This window comes from Diplotaxodon limnothrissa, linkage group LG1, assembly GCF_057381915.1.
Source record: "Diplotaxodon limnothrissa isolate DT_005_m linkage group LG1, D_limnothrissa_male_GT1.1, whole genome shotgun sequence".
Classification (NCBI taxonomy): Eukaryota; Metazoa; Chordata; class Actinopteri; order Cichliformes; family Cichlidae; genus Diplotaxodon; species Diplotaxodon limnothrissa.
Window position 1 is genome coordinate 24,305,925 of NC_140596.1, and position 13,063 is coordinate 24,318,987.

Here is a 13,063-nt window from a genome sequence, read left to right on the forward strand (position 1 = left end):
ACCTATACGTCCATGTTTTCAGCTTCTCCAGCTCCAGTGCCACACAAACACAAACAAACTATGTTTTCTTACGTTTTCAATTCTATTTTTATGCTTCATTTTTTTTCCAACTACCTCTCAAACATCTCTCATCACATCTTCTGTTTCCTTCTCTCCACCTCTCTTCCTGTCTCCTCTTCCCCCCTCTTGCCTCTCCACCTCAGCATCAATAGAGGGCCCATCTGTTCCCATATATCATGCACTTCATTTCAGTTTATTAGCTGGGATAAATCATAAATATTTCATTATACATCACGGGCGGCTGTCGCCTGCACACCGACAATTTATCACCGCTGCCCTCTCTGCCGGCTTGCCACGGCGGCTATAAGCTTTCCAGTCTATTAAACAAGATTGATACAGTGTGTAAATTTAGATATTGGGAATTTCTTCACAGACCACTGCTCCGCACTGATAGGCCAGGGTAACAGGAGGGAGGAAAGGGAGGATGGAGGGAGAGGGGGAGAAAGTAGAGAGGCGAGCAGAGGAGCTGGTTTGGTGTTAACACCACTATCAGGGTAGTTACAGTTCCCCCTCTTTAAGATGAGGGGCAAAAGAAGAAGAAAAAAATGATTTGGTTTCAGCCATGTAGCTCTCTCATCTTATGCAAACAGATATGGAGAAATGAGCAGTTTACGTGCACACTGATAAACTGTTTGTGTATCCTGCGTGGGCGTGTGTGTGCGCGCAAATTGAAACAGATAAAAACATACAATAAAATCAGTACATCTAGCTGTAGCGTCAAGCTGCATTAACGAAGCAAACGCTGACAAAAGGGTTTGAAAAGGAACGCTCAGACAACATAGTTGAATTGAGTTTGAAGTACTTATACAGGACTCTTTGACCTTGTCTCTTTGAGGGGAAGGAAGTAACGAGGGATAGAACAACATGTTTGGAGAGACGCACAAGTGGGAATAGCGATTGGAGAACACAGACTGATAAAAGAGGAAAGAAGGGCGGGAGCGGGATTGTTGGGAACTGTGTTACTAGGACGTACATTTACACACACAAATATACACACATGCGTACTGTATGTACTCACACACAACACATGCGTACGCACACACACGCACACACACGCACACAATCACTACTTCAGGCATCAGAGACTCTCCGCCATTATGTGTTATGGCGTCTGAGGCAGATATGGCCGAATGGCTTTCCTAATTAAAACGATAAGAAGCCTAATTGCACTGGGCTTTCATCTCATTCTGAGGCATTAAAGAAAGTGAAGGCACACAGTGTGAAAAAAAGAAATAAAAATAGATCAAGAATTTAACTGAGGATGGAGGGTCAGAGGAAACTTCCACAGTGTCTTTCAGAAAACCAGGAAAATGACATTAGAGGGGTTCGCAGAAGCAGAAAAGAAAACATCAAATTATTTCAAACCAATAACAAGAAAAACAGCATCGTGAGGAGAGGTGAGCTACGAGCAGCTGCAATATTTCCAACTATTTAACCAAGATTACAGTAAAGCAGAAATTGCCTTTGGAAGGTGACTCATTTATTTTAACAAAAATGAATCGCTTTCACTCTTGCTGTGATATTTTTGCAGAATAAAAAATAAGCTTTTGTCGGTGATATCCTTGACGCAGGAAAACCAAACATATTATACTGAACAAACTGTAGGAAAAAAAGTGGAGAAATGAAGGGAAACTGTATAGTTAAAACAAAAGCTGGTGTATGTTTTTGATGGTATGATACAGTTGACAGAGCTGATATACACTGTATGGACAGGCTGGGGTTGGTCGGGGCCCCTTAGTTCAGTCACACAGGCCTGCAGTTGCTAGGGAAAAATGTGTAATCTGAGATTGGCTGGCAAGTGTTTCCTGGAGACTGCTCGCTGTTCCCAGGTGATTGGCTGCAAAGTGGGTATTACACCAAAAACAGAGAAAGTTTTTGTCTTCAGAGTAAAAGTTGTGCCTCACCACTACAACCAACACATGCCAAAAGCTGCAACTTTCACTTTGAAGGCAAGCATTCTCACACTTTTCAGACTCTCACTACCACGCACGATGTGGTAATGAAACTGAGACCAGTTGGTATCTTCCATGCAAACTGCAGGTGATCATGTGCTACCGAACAAAGCAGTTTCAAAGCACAGTTTCACTAATAAACCGCAGTAATCAGAGATTCACTGACATCTGTTTAGACCTTTATGAATGATCTCACAGAGCTGCCACTTACAAACCTGTTAGGGAATTCACATTTTTCTGTTGTGGTCGCCAACAGGTCTTACCTGACGCCTTACCACGATATTCGAAACAATTCTGTGTATCTAACTTCATGAGAACAGTTTACCCTTCTCTGTCTCAGTATGACTGTTGGTGTGTTCCTAAAAAAAGCTGGAAGTTGGAATTTCTGAGTTCTCAGTCAGAGCTGAAATCTGGAATTCCCCTTCGACTCGGATTTCCCACCAGGAAAGTCGGAAAAGACCCAGCAACCCCGAGTTAACAATCCAAGATGGCGGCACTGAACAGCCATAAAACTATAAAACTGCTCATCTGCACTGCCAGCGTTGTGTATTTATGACTGCCTAAATAAGCAATAAACAGCGCACTGACCAGCCTCCATCCATAATGTGCTGCAGCAGTTTTTAAATTAAAAGTATAAAAAGAAACAAGTATTATGATCCTATTTTTATATAGGATTATATAATCCTACTTTTACTTCTTTTTTCTGGAACATGCTAAATTGGGAGTGGTGTCACTCCCGAGTTATTTGGAATTTGGAACACAGTGTGTGCCCCAGTGCACAAAGCAAAATCCTTAAAGGCATGGTTGGATGAGTGTGGTGGTGAAGATGAACTTTACTGCCCCACACAGACTCTTGTGCAACTGCACCGAACATCTTTGGAAGGGGCTAGAATGGCGAATGCAAGCCAGGCCATCGTGAAAATTTCAAAAAAATCCAGCAGGATGGTGTCCCAGAATTGCGAAGCTGTTACAGATCGAAGAGGAGGAGGGGGGTCACATCCAAATTTGCCTATGAATGTAGATTGGGATGCCATAAAAGCTGCTGTAGGTGGCTAAATATTTTTTGTATGTTGTTATAGTTCAAGAAAGACAAAGGGCACATTCACGAGGACATGTAGTTATGTTTCACTAAAAATGAAGTTAATGCAGTTTACTCAGCCTGGAGCTTAAATTTTGGTCCAGGAAGGACAGGAAAGGCCCTCCTGCACAGGGTTGTTGTCTCAACCCATCGAACAAACTGTTTGCCTCTCTTGCAGAGTACCCACTCAACAAACACTCAGTGATGACAGGGAAGCAGAAAAGGGGCTCCACACTCATCTTCCTTACATCAGGAAATGTGACAAGATTCAACAGTCTCTTCTATTTTTAAAACTTGTCCTAAATTATTATTAATCCCCCTCATCGATGCTGCCTGTGCCTTAAAAATGATGCACTTGTATTACGCCCATTTTTTCCACACAACAATCCAGAACGACACAAAGACACACAGACAAAGTCTAGACGTGTTACTTTTCTAAGACAAAAAACGTGCAAAAGAAAAGGTCAGAGTGTGACATATGACAAAGGCCAACACTGCAGAAACAGTTCAGTCTGCTGCCACTAGCTTCACTGCGAGAGGTGCCGGGGAATGAAAGAATGAAAGAGAGAGACAACTAAAATTTCACAAAAACAGTTTCTGTAGAGGTGACAGAAGTCATCTCTTAGCTTGCCAGCACCTTCTAGCACCATAAGAGATTTCTGCTGCTACGGGAACACACAGAAATAAGTGTTTGCAATTCAGTGTGGTTTGAGTGCGACCTTGATCTAAGTACCATGCACTTGTGTTTGTGTGCATGCCCCACTCAACCCTGGAGATGTGGCTGGCATTTCACTTCCTGTAAAGTGTACACTTTCAGTGATAAGATGAAAATGTGTTCACATTCACATTTGAGCCCATTCTGGCTTGTAGTTTATGCTTTAAAAAAAGTATAAAAACACAACAACAACAGAACGTGAACCTTGGGAAGGGTATGGGATAAATAAATAAATCTTATAGACATTCACACTCTCAAACAGCCTGAGCTTCTGGCTGATAGGGGCTTACTTGTAAACATAATACTGACTTCAACATTAAAAACTTTAGTCATGTTAAATATGAACATCCAAGTCATAAATGGATGGACACGGTCAGCAGCGATACTCAGGCACACTGTGGCATTTAAATGACGCTCAAATGCCGAGCCTATCATCTGAATGTCAAAGCAGACAGACTCATCAGAAAAAGGAAAATCTTTTCCAGTCTTCTGTTGTCCAATTATTGGTTTCTTTGTGCAAATTGTACTCTTAGTTTCCTGTTTTTCTGCTGCTCTGTTTTAAGGTTCAGAGGTGCTCTTCTTCATACCTTGGCAGCAACAACTCGTTATTTGAGTTATGGTTTTGTTCCTATCAGCTTGAAGAAATCTTGGCAGTAATTCCAGATTTAAGCAAAATATAGAAGTGAACCGTTGGGATAGTTAATGCTGTAAGTGACATGAACTCAGATTCAAGTCTGATGTTTAAGGTGATAAGAATACTTACATTTCACCTCGATGTCCTCATGGCTGAAAATTCCACATGCTGTAAAGGTGACGTCTTTAGCTGCCCTCTCTTTGACCTTCTATCTTCACTATTTACAGCCACCAATAGCCACTAGACAGGCTGCTCTGTAGGTGTTACACCTAATTAATTTTAATTGAGTGCCTTCAATCTACAGCATAGTCCCATCCTCTGTATATCTTCTGAATACACCAATGTAGGTGGATGCAAACTTAAAAAACAAAACAAAACAAAAAACAGATATAAAATTTCAAAAAAAGACTCCAAAACTCAGAAGTGTTTTTCCTTCTGACATTTTTTTGTAGAGCTGTTATTTGACAGACATAGAGTGTTTATACATGCCTCTACATGAGCATCGCTGAAGTGCTGAACATGAGCCTGACGAGGAGACGCTTCTCCTCTGCGGGAAGGTACAAGTGGAGTCAGGGTCTTTCAACCCATTCAGCACAACCTAAACTCTCACACTGCGGGTCAAAACTAAGCACCCTCCATCACCGTGGAGAGGAGAGCCTTATCTGCACAAGATGAGACAGGTCTAAATGTGTCATGCCTCTTCAGAGAGTGACTGTAAACACTTAGCATATATGAATATTAATGTTCCACATTAAAGCCCCAATGCCTAGATGGAAGTCTTAATGAGGATAAATAACAGACAGCCAAGCACCGAAATCTCAGCTCTGACATTATTTATCATCCTTAACTTTTGTCACAGCTCCTTTTTTAGTAATTAATATCATACAAGAAAGCACTTTGCACTTGGATGAGTGATCTAATTTGTTTAATATAATGCAATTAAAAGAGCTTGAATTGCTTTATGTTAATGTTACTGATTATATTCCTGGCTGGACTGCCTTTCTCAAAGAAGATAACAGGCTGAAGCTGAGGATTGATGTCTGTCTCAGATCTGCCACGTTCATCAAGGAAATTTAACCGCTGTTTACAAGCATCCACACTCCACAGAGTCACACAAATCTAGTCTCATTCAAGACACAGTTTTGCCTTTGCCACTTTGGATTCATACCAACTCTTGCCTTTTTGCCTTTCCCTGGAACAGACAGGTGAACGAGGTAAGAAAAAGAATCAGGAGGGAACTTTAAAAATATTTTATGCATCTTCAGTTTACCAAAAACCCCAGAAAAAAACCCATCCTGTACACGATATGGTGTTTATTTACCTGCAACTAGTATTAATAAAACAATGGCCAACATGCGTCGACGTCTCAGCTGTAAAGCTGCACGGATGGCTGTTTGATCGAAGTGCTGCGGGGAGCGGGGCGTTGGATGAATCCCGTAGGGAGCACTGACATTGGAGTTAGGAGGACACGATGTAACTTGGGGTGAAATATGACATTGGGAACACAGAGAGGGATGGAGGCAGGGAAGAGGAGAGAACAGCTGGAAGCAAAAGACCAATGCACAAATGACTAGTGAAGGCTCTGCAGGATATGAGCCACACTCCTGTTTGTCTGTCTGCTGAAAATTTCCCCCGCAGATCTAAAGCTCACCTTTAAAGCTGAGGTTACATCTCTCTTGGTTGCACACAAGCACACACAAACACACACGCACACCCATACTCAATCAAATGTGTCCTAACACTCATGTTTGGTGAAATGAGATTCTGAAAAATGAAGCCCTGCATCATAATACAAATATGGTAGATGCCAAAAAAAACCCAACCAAGTCCAAATTCATATTTTAACCACATTTGCAGCTTTTAAAAGAGCCATTTACCTCACATTAAAACCATATTTCAAGCAATTTCGCATTAATGTTGCCAAATGAAAGACCAGACATCATGAAAGGATTGAGAGGCAGTAACACAACAGGACCATCATGAAAGACAGCCTCTCTCAAACCCTCCCCCCCGATGTTTCTGCAGTTATTCTTCAGCTGCTAATTTTGAGGTGGAAAATCTTTGCTGCAAAAAGTGGAACCTGCTGATGGCAGACTTGGAAAATCTCCAAGTAATCCAGTCTTGTGAACAAAAACAGCTTTGATAAACTGAATGTTTCAGCTCCTCAGAAATCACAGTGAAATAAACAAAGACGTGCTGGACTGAATGATCAGCTTGCTATATGGTGGGTCAAAGTCACTAAAACATATCAATAACAGAATAGACTGATTTATTCATTCAACCATTCATCTCTTCATGCCTGTCTTTAAGGGGGACACCAAGGTGTTCCCAAGCCAGCTGAGAGATACAATCTTTGCAGCATGTCCTGGGACTGCCCCGGGATTTCTTCCCAGCAGGATATGCCTGAAATACCTCACCTACAAAGCATCCTAGTCAGATACCTGAGACACCTTAATTGTCTCCTTTCCTTTTGTGGAGGCGCTACACTGAGTCCCTCCCGCATGACAAAGCTCCTGACCCAATCTATAAGGGAGAGCCCAGACACCTTTTAGATTAAATTCCTTTCCACCGTTTGTATCTGCGGTCTTGTTCTTTTGGTCACTACTCAGAGCTCGTATCCAGATCACCGCAACAGGCTGGTACATCACCCATGTTACTACAGATGCCACACCAATCTGTCAGTTAAATTCTTGCTTCGTGGATGTCTCACTTGTCAACAAGACCCTATGACGCTCTTCCACTGAGGCATCAACTCATCCCCAACCCCGAGTGGGCATGCCACACTTTTCCAGTGTGTCAGCCAAGACAGCCCCACAGCATCCAGAGCCTGAAGAAACCTAAATCTCATCCAGCCCAGGGGCTCAGTCAACAGGTTATTTTTTTTTAATTTGATGTTTTTATTTTACTACTTGGGTTAGATATGGCAGCTGACTAGTTTGCGTGTTTGTTTTCTGTCACAATGTTTAAAACGATTCATACAAAAATCTGTTTTTGTATCTCTGAAAAGCTGCTGGGAGCTCATGAAAGTTGCCCTAATAAACACCTTTCACACAGTTATGTAATTAAATAATTTAACCTCTCTGGGGCTAATAGTCAGATTCCAGGCTCAGTTTTATCCCAACTGCTCTCTGCAGCACAGCCAAACTTCTTATTAGTGAAATAAAAAATTCAAAAACAGCTAATGCTTAAGCTTCTCTTTCTTCCCATGAGTTCTGACTAATTTATGCATTCATAAATTACTCTTGGAGGAGTTCTGGGTTTTGTTTGTTGGCATCAACTAACGACTAACGAGCAAATCTGAAGCAACGCCTTCAGTCTCTCTTCTCACTGCTTCCATTGCCTTGCTGTATCTATATGTGTACAATAAATGGAACAACAAACGCTCTTACAGGCTTACTGGGTCAAGATGAGCTTTCTTTTTAGCTCTGGACAGCAGACAGACTGTATTGTAGAGCACAAAAGGAGGGCTAAAAAAAAGTGAGAAGGGATCAATGTGCTCAGAGATGTTTGTGAAGATGAGTGGAAAGAGAGAACGCTTAGGTGACAGCTTCCCTATCGAGCTGTCAATCACGCTACACAGCACCTGTTAACTCTGGAGAAGACACCTTTGGCCAGCTGAGAACCTATTGATCTAAACTCCCACTCGTTCTCTGCTTCTCAGATTTCACATTTCTTTTCCCATCTCTCTTTGCTTTTGTCAGTCTCCCCTGTTAGCATTGTTTTTGCAAAGTTCAAACAGAATTTTTTTAAAGACATTTTCTCCTCTTGCACAAAGCAATTGTGGCTAATCTAAAAAGTGCATTTTTTCATTATGAATATTGAGGGCTGGTGTGCGTATTTTTCCTAACAGTCTTCCTAATGAGATACATTTAATCTAAAAATAATGAACCCAACAAAACACTGTACATTAACTCTATTGCCTTTCGACCTACACGACGTCTAATGCAAAGTTATTATCATTTTCTATTTTCTTATTCATTTTTATTACATTTTCAGTTCAGGTTCAGTTAGCTGCCAGAGTGGATTTTCGTTTTTGTTTGAAAAATATTGAATTTTTTACAAGTTTTTATTAGTTTAGGCATGAAGGCTTTCACACACCGGACGTGTAAAAGTAGCGTGCACATTTCATTTGCAAGAAAATTTCACAGGATGAAATAAAACATCTGGATTTCTGTTCCTGTTTTTGTCTGCAGCAGATTATTCAGATCGCGTCTTCTAAAATTTGCCATTTGCAATCCACTTTAAAAGTTTGTACATCCACGTTTTTACAGCCCAACTCCATAAAGAAAATCTTGGTAAGAAATTTTGGTTAGCAGCCACCTTTTCCCCCAACCAGGCAGTTAAATCCCAGAGCATATAGAAAAAGTGAGATACAGAAGGCCGCAAGAGATCAGCCCACTGTTAGCAAGCGAAAGATGGAGCGTGAGATTGAAACTGTGAAAGAAAAAAGTTGCTGTGTGAAACGTGGAGCAGGTGTAAGAGTAAAAAAGGAGACAGTGTGAGAAATGAGTTAAGAAGCTGGGAAGGAAGATGAAGTGCACAAGGTCTTCATCAAATTTTTGGACTTTGTCTTTCCCCCTTCTCCCTGCCTGCATGTGTATGACCTCATACCTGCTCAGTAAACCCACATCTTGGATATAGTTTTACTTACTAAAAATTCATATTTCAAAGTTTTCTATTATTGATATTTCAAATGTTCCAAAAGAAAACAAATAAACACAAGACAGAGTAACACTATTATAAGTTTATGTTTTTATGTCACTTTGGTGTGTTAAATAAATTCCTCAGTACTAAAGAGAAGAACAGAAAAGAAGCAATCATTTCGATGTAAACAGACAAAATGTTACTGTCCAACATTTTAAATGCACATCTCTTAATGACTGATGAGGGGATTCATATCGATTCAATAAATATTCACCTAAGTCGAGCAGGCACCAGGATAAAATGGCAAGCCTGTTTCAATCTAAAGCTCATAATAAACCTACCAGTATTTAATTCCCAGTAATAAACACAAATCTATAATGTTTTAATTGTTTGACTTGTTTTAATATTGCAGATTTCAATCAGCTCTGGAACCACAAAATGCTTCAAAGGCATTTGTCATGCATGCAGGAGGGCTGCCAAATAGGGCTGGGCCATATCGTACCGTTCACGGTAATACTGGTATAATGTTGGGCAACGATAAGAAAATGAAATATCGCGATAGAATATGGGTAAAACGCACATGCGCAGTGCCTTTGTTTTCATACGCACATGGCGAAAAAGCATGACAGTGACGGAGAATGAGAAGGGCGAAAGTGGATCTTTGAATGAAACGGATGAACCAGAATTGGTTTGTAAAAATGCTGCAACTTCAGTGGTGTGGAACTGGTTTAGCTTTCGTCCGTCAGATACACAACAAAGCACTATTTTTGGTAGCGCATGCTAGCGGGCCGTCGTTATTACCGTGTTTTCTGGAAAATACGGCACACTTAAAATCAATCCTTTGATTTTTCTGAAACCGACAGTGCCCCTTATAATCCCGTGTGCCTTATGTATGAATTCTGGTTGTGTTTACTGACCTCGAAACGATTTTATGTGGTACACGGCGCTCGAAAATCTGTCAAATTTTTTAGTACGACTTTGCTAAGCTACGAAGCCAAACCGCTTGATGGATTGTCAGAGCATTACGACTACTGTAGGCAGGAGCCTGGCGGAGTGATACGTACTGTGCTTCAACATAATATTACTGTATTGTGTGTGTGTATAACCTCTTTTTAAGTTTTGTGGATGTTATACATGGTTATACTGAGGATATGTCAGCCAGTTTCCACTGGAAATGCCTTTTGGTTAAACTGTCAGCAAGGAATTTGCATTTGTGCTGTTAAATTTTTATATAACTTTAATGCAGATAAAAAACAGCTGCTCGTTTAAGTGAAAATAGGTTGATTTTTTTTTTTTTGCATTAATAAAGTTGTGGAGTTTTAAAGTATTTTGTCTAGTCTCAATTATATCGTCAGTTATATCGTTATTGCAAATTTTCAAATGCATATCATGATAAATATTTTGGTCATATTGCCCTGCTCTACTGCCTAAGACCTGTGAACACACTGATTGGTAAAATCTGGATTTTTTTTTTTAAAAATGTACTTGAGTTTATTCTCGAGCTGAGTTAAAACACAAAGAAAGCAAAACAATGTGAATTTCCGACACAGTTGCTCCTGTTTGAATCATCGATTCACCGGAGAATTGAAGAAAATCTGAATTTGAAATTTGAAGGAAAAAAAGCTGCATGTGTGTTGAAACTGGCATCAGCGAACACAGGCAGGGCAGGTAAGGTGTTTGATAGCTTCCAACAGAGTAGTCCACAGTGTGTGTGTGGCTTGAGGGACTGGTCTGTGGGGAGCTGATTGCACAGGCTCTCATTATGTGGCCAGTGGCTGTAATGGAGTGTGACAGCAACGTGCTGTGCTCTGGATCTCTGTCCTTCCAGCCTGCAAAGCCAATTAAACACACTCTGCCTTGCCCTGCTTCGTTCTCCATCACTCACTCCTTCCTTGCTGTTCCCCACTCCCGCCTCCACCACCATCGGCAGCTCCCGATCGCTACCTTCTTGGTCCCCAGAGTCAGCTTTGCAGCTGACTCTTTCTAACCCCCTCCAACACATCTCCAAGCTCAATACTTCAAGCTCCTTCCCAAATCTTTTGCTTCCTCCTCTTATTTCCTGTGGTCTACATGACAATTCAAAGCTCTGATTGCTTCTGCCCTTCTTCCTGCACTCCTCAGCCCCCCCCCTCAAAACTAACCGAATGCCTGCCTGGGCTAGAGAGAGGAACATCCTCTGATGACAGCTTCCCTCTATGCTACCACACACACACACACACACACACACACACACACACACACACACAGAGCAATAGTTGGTTCTTCAGGACCTGGAGCAGTCACAACCACTTAGGAGGAAAAATGCCCTGCAGCACCAAAAACACACATAGTCCATTTATCACTCCCTCATAGTTCCCCAAAATGTGCGCGCGCACACACACACTGTCTGAATGTGTGACTATGTGTGTGCTTCCAGCATTGGACTCCTGGTTTTTAAGTGTTTAAAATCATGTCATCGTGCCCCGAAAGTACAGTGTGCAACACTGATGAAAAAAATCTTATGACATCTTTCATCTCCTGTGAATCCCTCTGACAGTACAAACCATAAATGGTAGTGAAATGCACTCGCTATGCATGCATACTGCTGAGGAAGATGAGGGTTTGGTACCTGTCTTGAACCAGCCATCCTCAGTGAAAGACTCTCTGGTCTCCTGAGGTTTGTTAAAGTACTCTTTAAAAACAGATGGCCCTCGAACCAGAAGCTCCCCCTCTTTCCCCTCCAGACCAGGTCGTACCTGATGCATATACATGGAAAGAAAGGAAGAAATCAGGATAAATACATCACCGTGCTTAACAGCTGGTATGAGATGTTAGTCCTGATATACTGTGTTCGTTTTATATACTATCATTAAAAATCTACACTGATTTTGTTTATCCAAAGGACATTTTCCCAGAAGTCTTATGATTTTCTTGGATATAACATAAGCTGTGCCGCCATGTTCTTTTTAAAGAAAAGTGGCTTTCTCCTGGCAATCCTTCCAAGCAAACGACACTTGTTCAGTCTTTTCCTAATATTACTGACATGAACTTTAACATTTAACATGCTAAGTCAGGCCTGCAAAGTCTGAGATGTACTTTTTCTTTATCCGTCATACAGTCTGACCTTGGGGTCTCACACTTGTTGGTCATCAGTTATTCAAGTGCATTTCATTAGCAACAGGAACAGGATTGCATTGAGTCTGATGCTAAACCTTTGTTTTCACATGATTTTACCTGATGACACCTATATATATTGAACTTATGGATTACCTGAGTCTCTTTGTGAGTGCCTTCCACAATGGTTGTATTAATTGTGTTATTCATAACAATCCGAACTTCCACACCAGGCAGCGGCAACCCAACAGCTCCTGTCAAACACAAAGAAAGCCCATGAACACAGAGAGAAGAGAATACACTTTGTCGAAGCAGAATGGGATGATTTTTGGCCTTTACAGAAGTGGAACACATATTCTGGCAATAATCAGTGAAAAAGCCATCAAAAGCATTCAGTGAGAGATTTTTAACACAAGAGTCATCTTCTCCAAGACAGCATTAGCCTCCATCTGCAGGCCAAAACTGGCCACTGGCTTGCTGAGCTTGTAAAACACTAAACTGAAAGCCATTCGTCTCAGTCACCACAAACCAGCTTACACGGACAGTAATGGGGATTTCTGGGCAATGCCTGATGCAGCCGTTTGCACAAACTTCAAGTAAACGTCAAGTAATAGAACTGTTTTTAGGTGTTTGTTTGCACTTTCAACCTGTTTCTGAAGCCTCCAAAAAAACAAACAAAGAAGAAACAAGGACTCAAGGGTACAGCAGGATTCAGTCCTTCAGTCTAATTTACTGCTGAGCACTTGACATGTTTTATTAATAAAGCACAGCAGCATGAAATGTTATAACTGAGCTGACAAGTATTAAAATACAGTAAGAAGTCTGTGTTAAAAAATCCAGTGTTCATAACTGTGAGGTGCAGTAACGTTTTAGAGAAAACTGTTACT

General features: G+C 41.1%; 1 protein-coding gene across 2 annotated transcripts in view; it reads right to left on the reverse strand.

Moving 5' to 3' along the window:
• The window catches only part of acsf3 (acyl-CoA synthetase family member 3), a 34,987-nt gene that overhangs the window by 6,933 nt on the left and 14,991 nt on the right, over positions 1-13,063 (reverse strand). For both annotated transcript variants that reach the window (XM_085355535.1, XM_085355543.1), the window contains exons 6-7: positions 12,333-12,430; positions 11,692-11,818 (exon numbers count right to left, since the gene is read on the reverse strand). In XM_085355535.1, the coding sequence (XP_085211661.1) occupies positions 11,692-11,818; positions 12,333-12,430 (225 nt within the window). The remainder of the gene's footprint in view (positions 1-11,691; positions 11,819-12,332; positions 12,431-13,063) is intronic.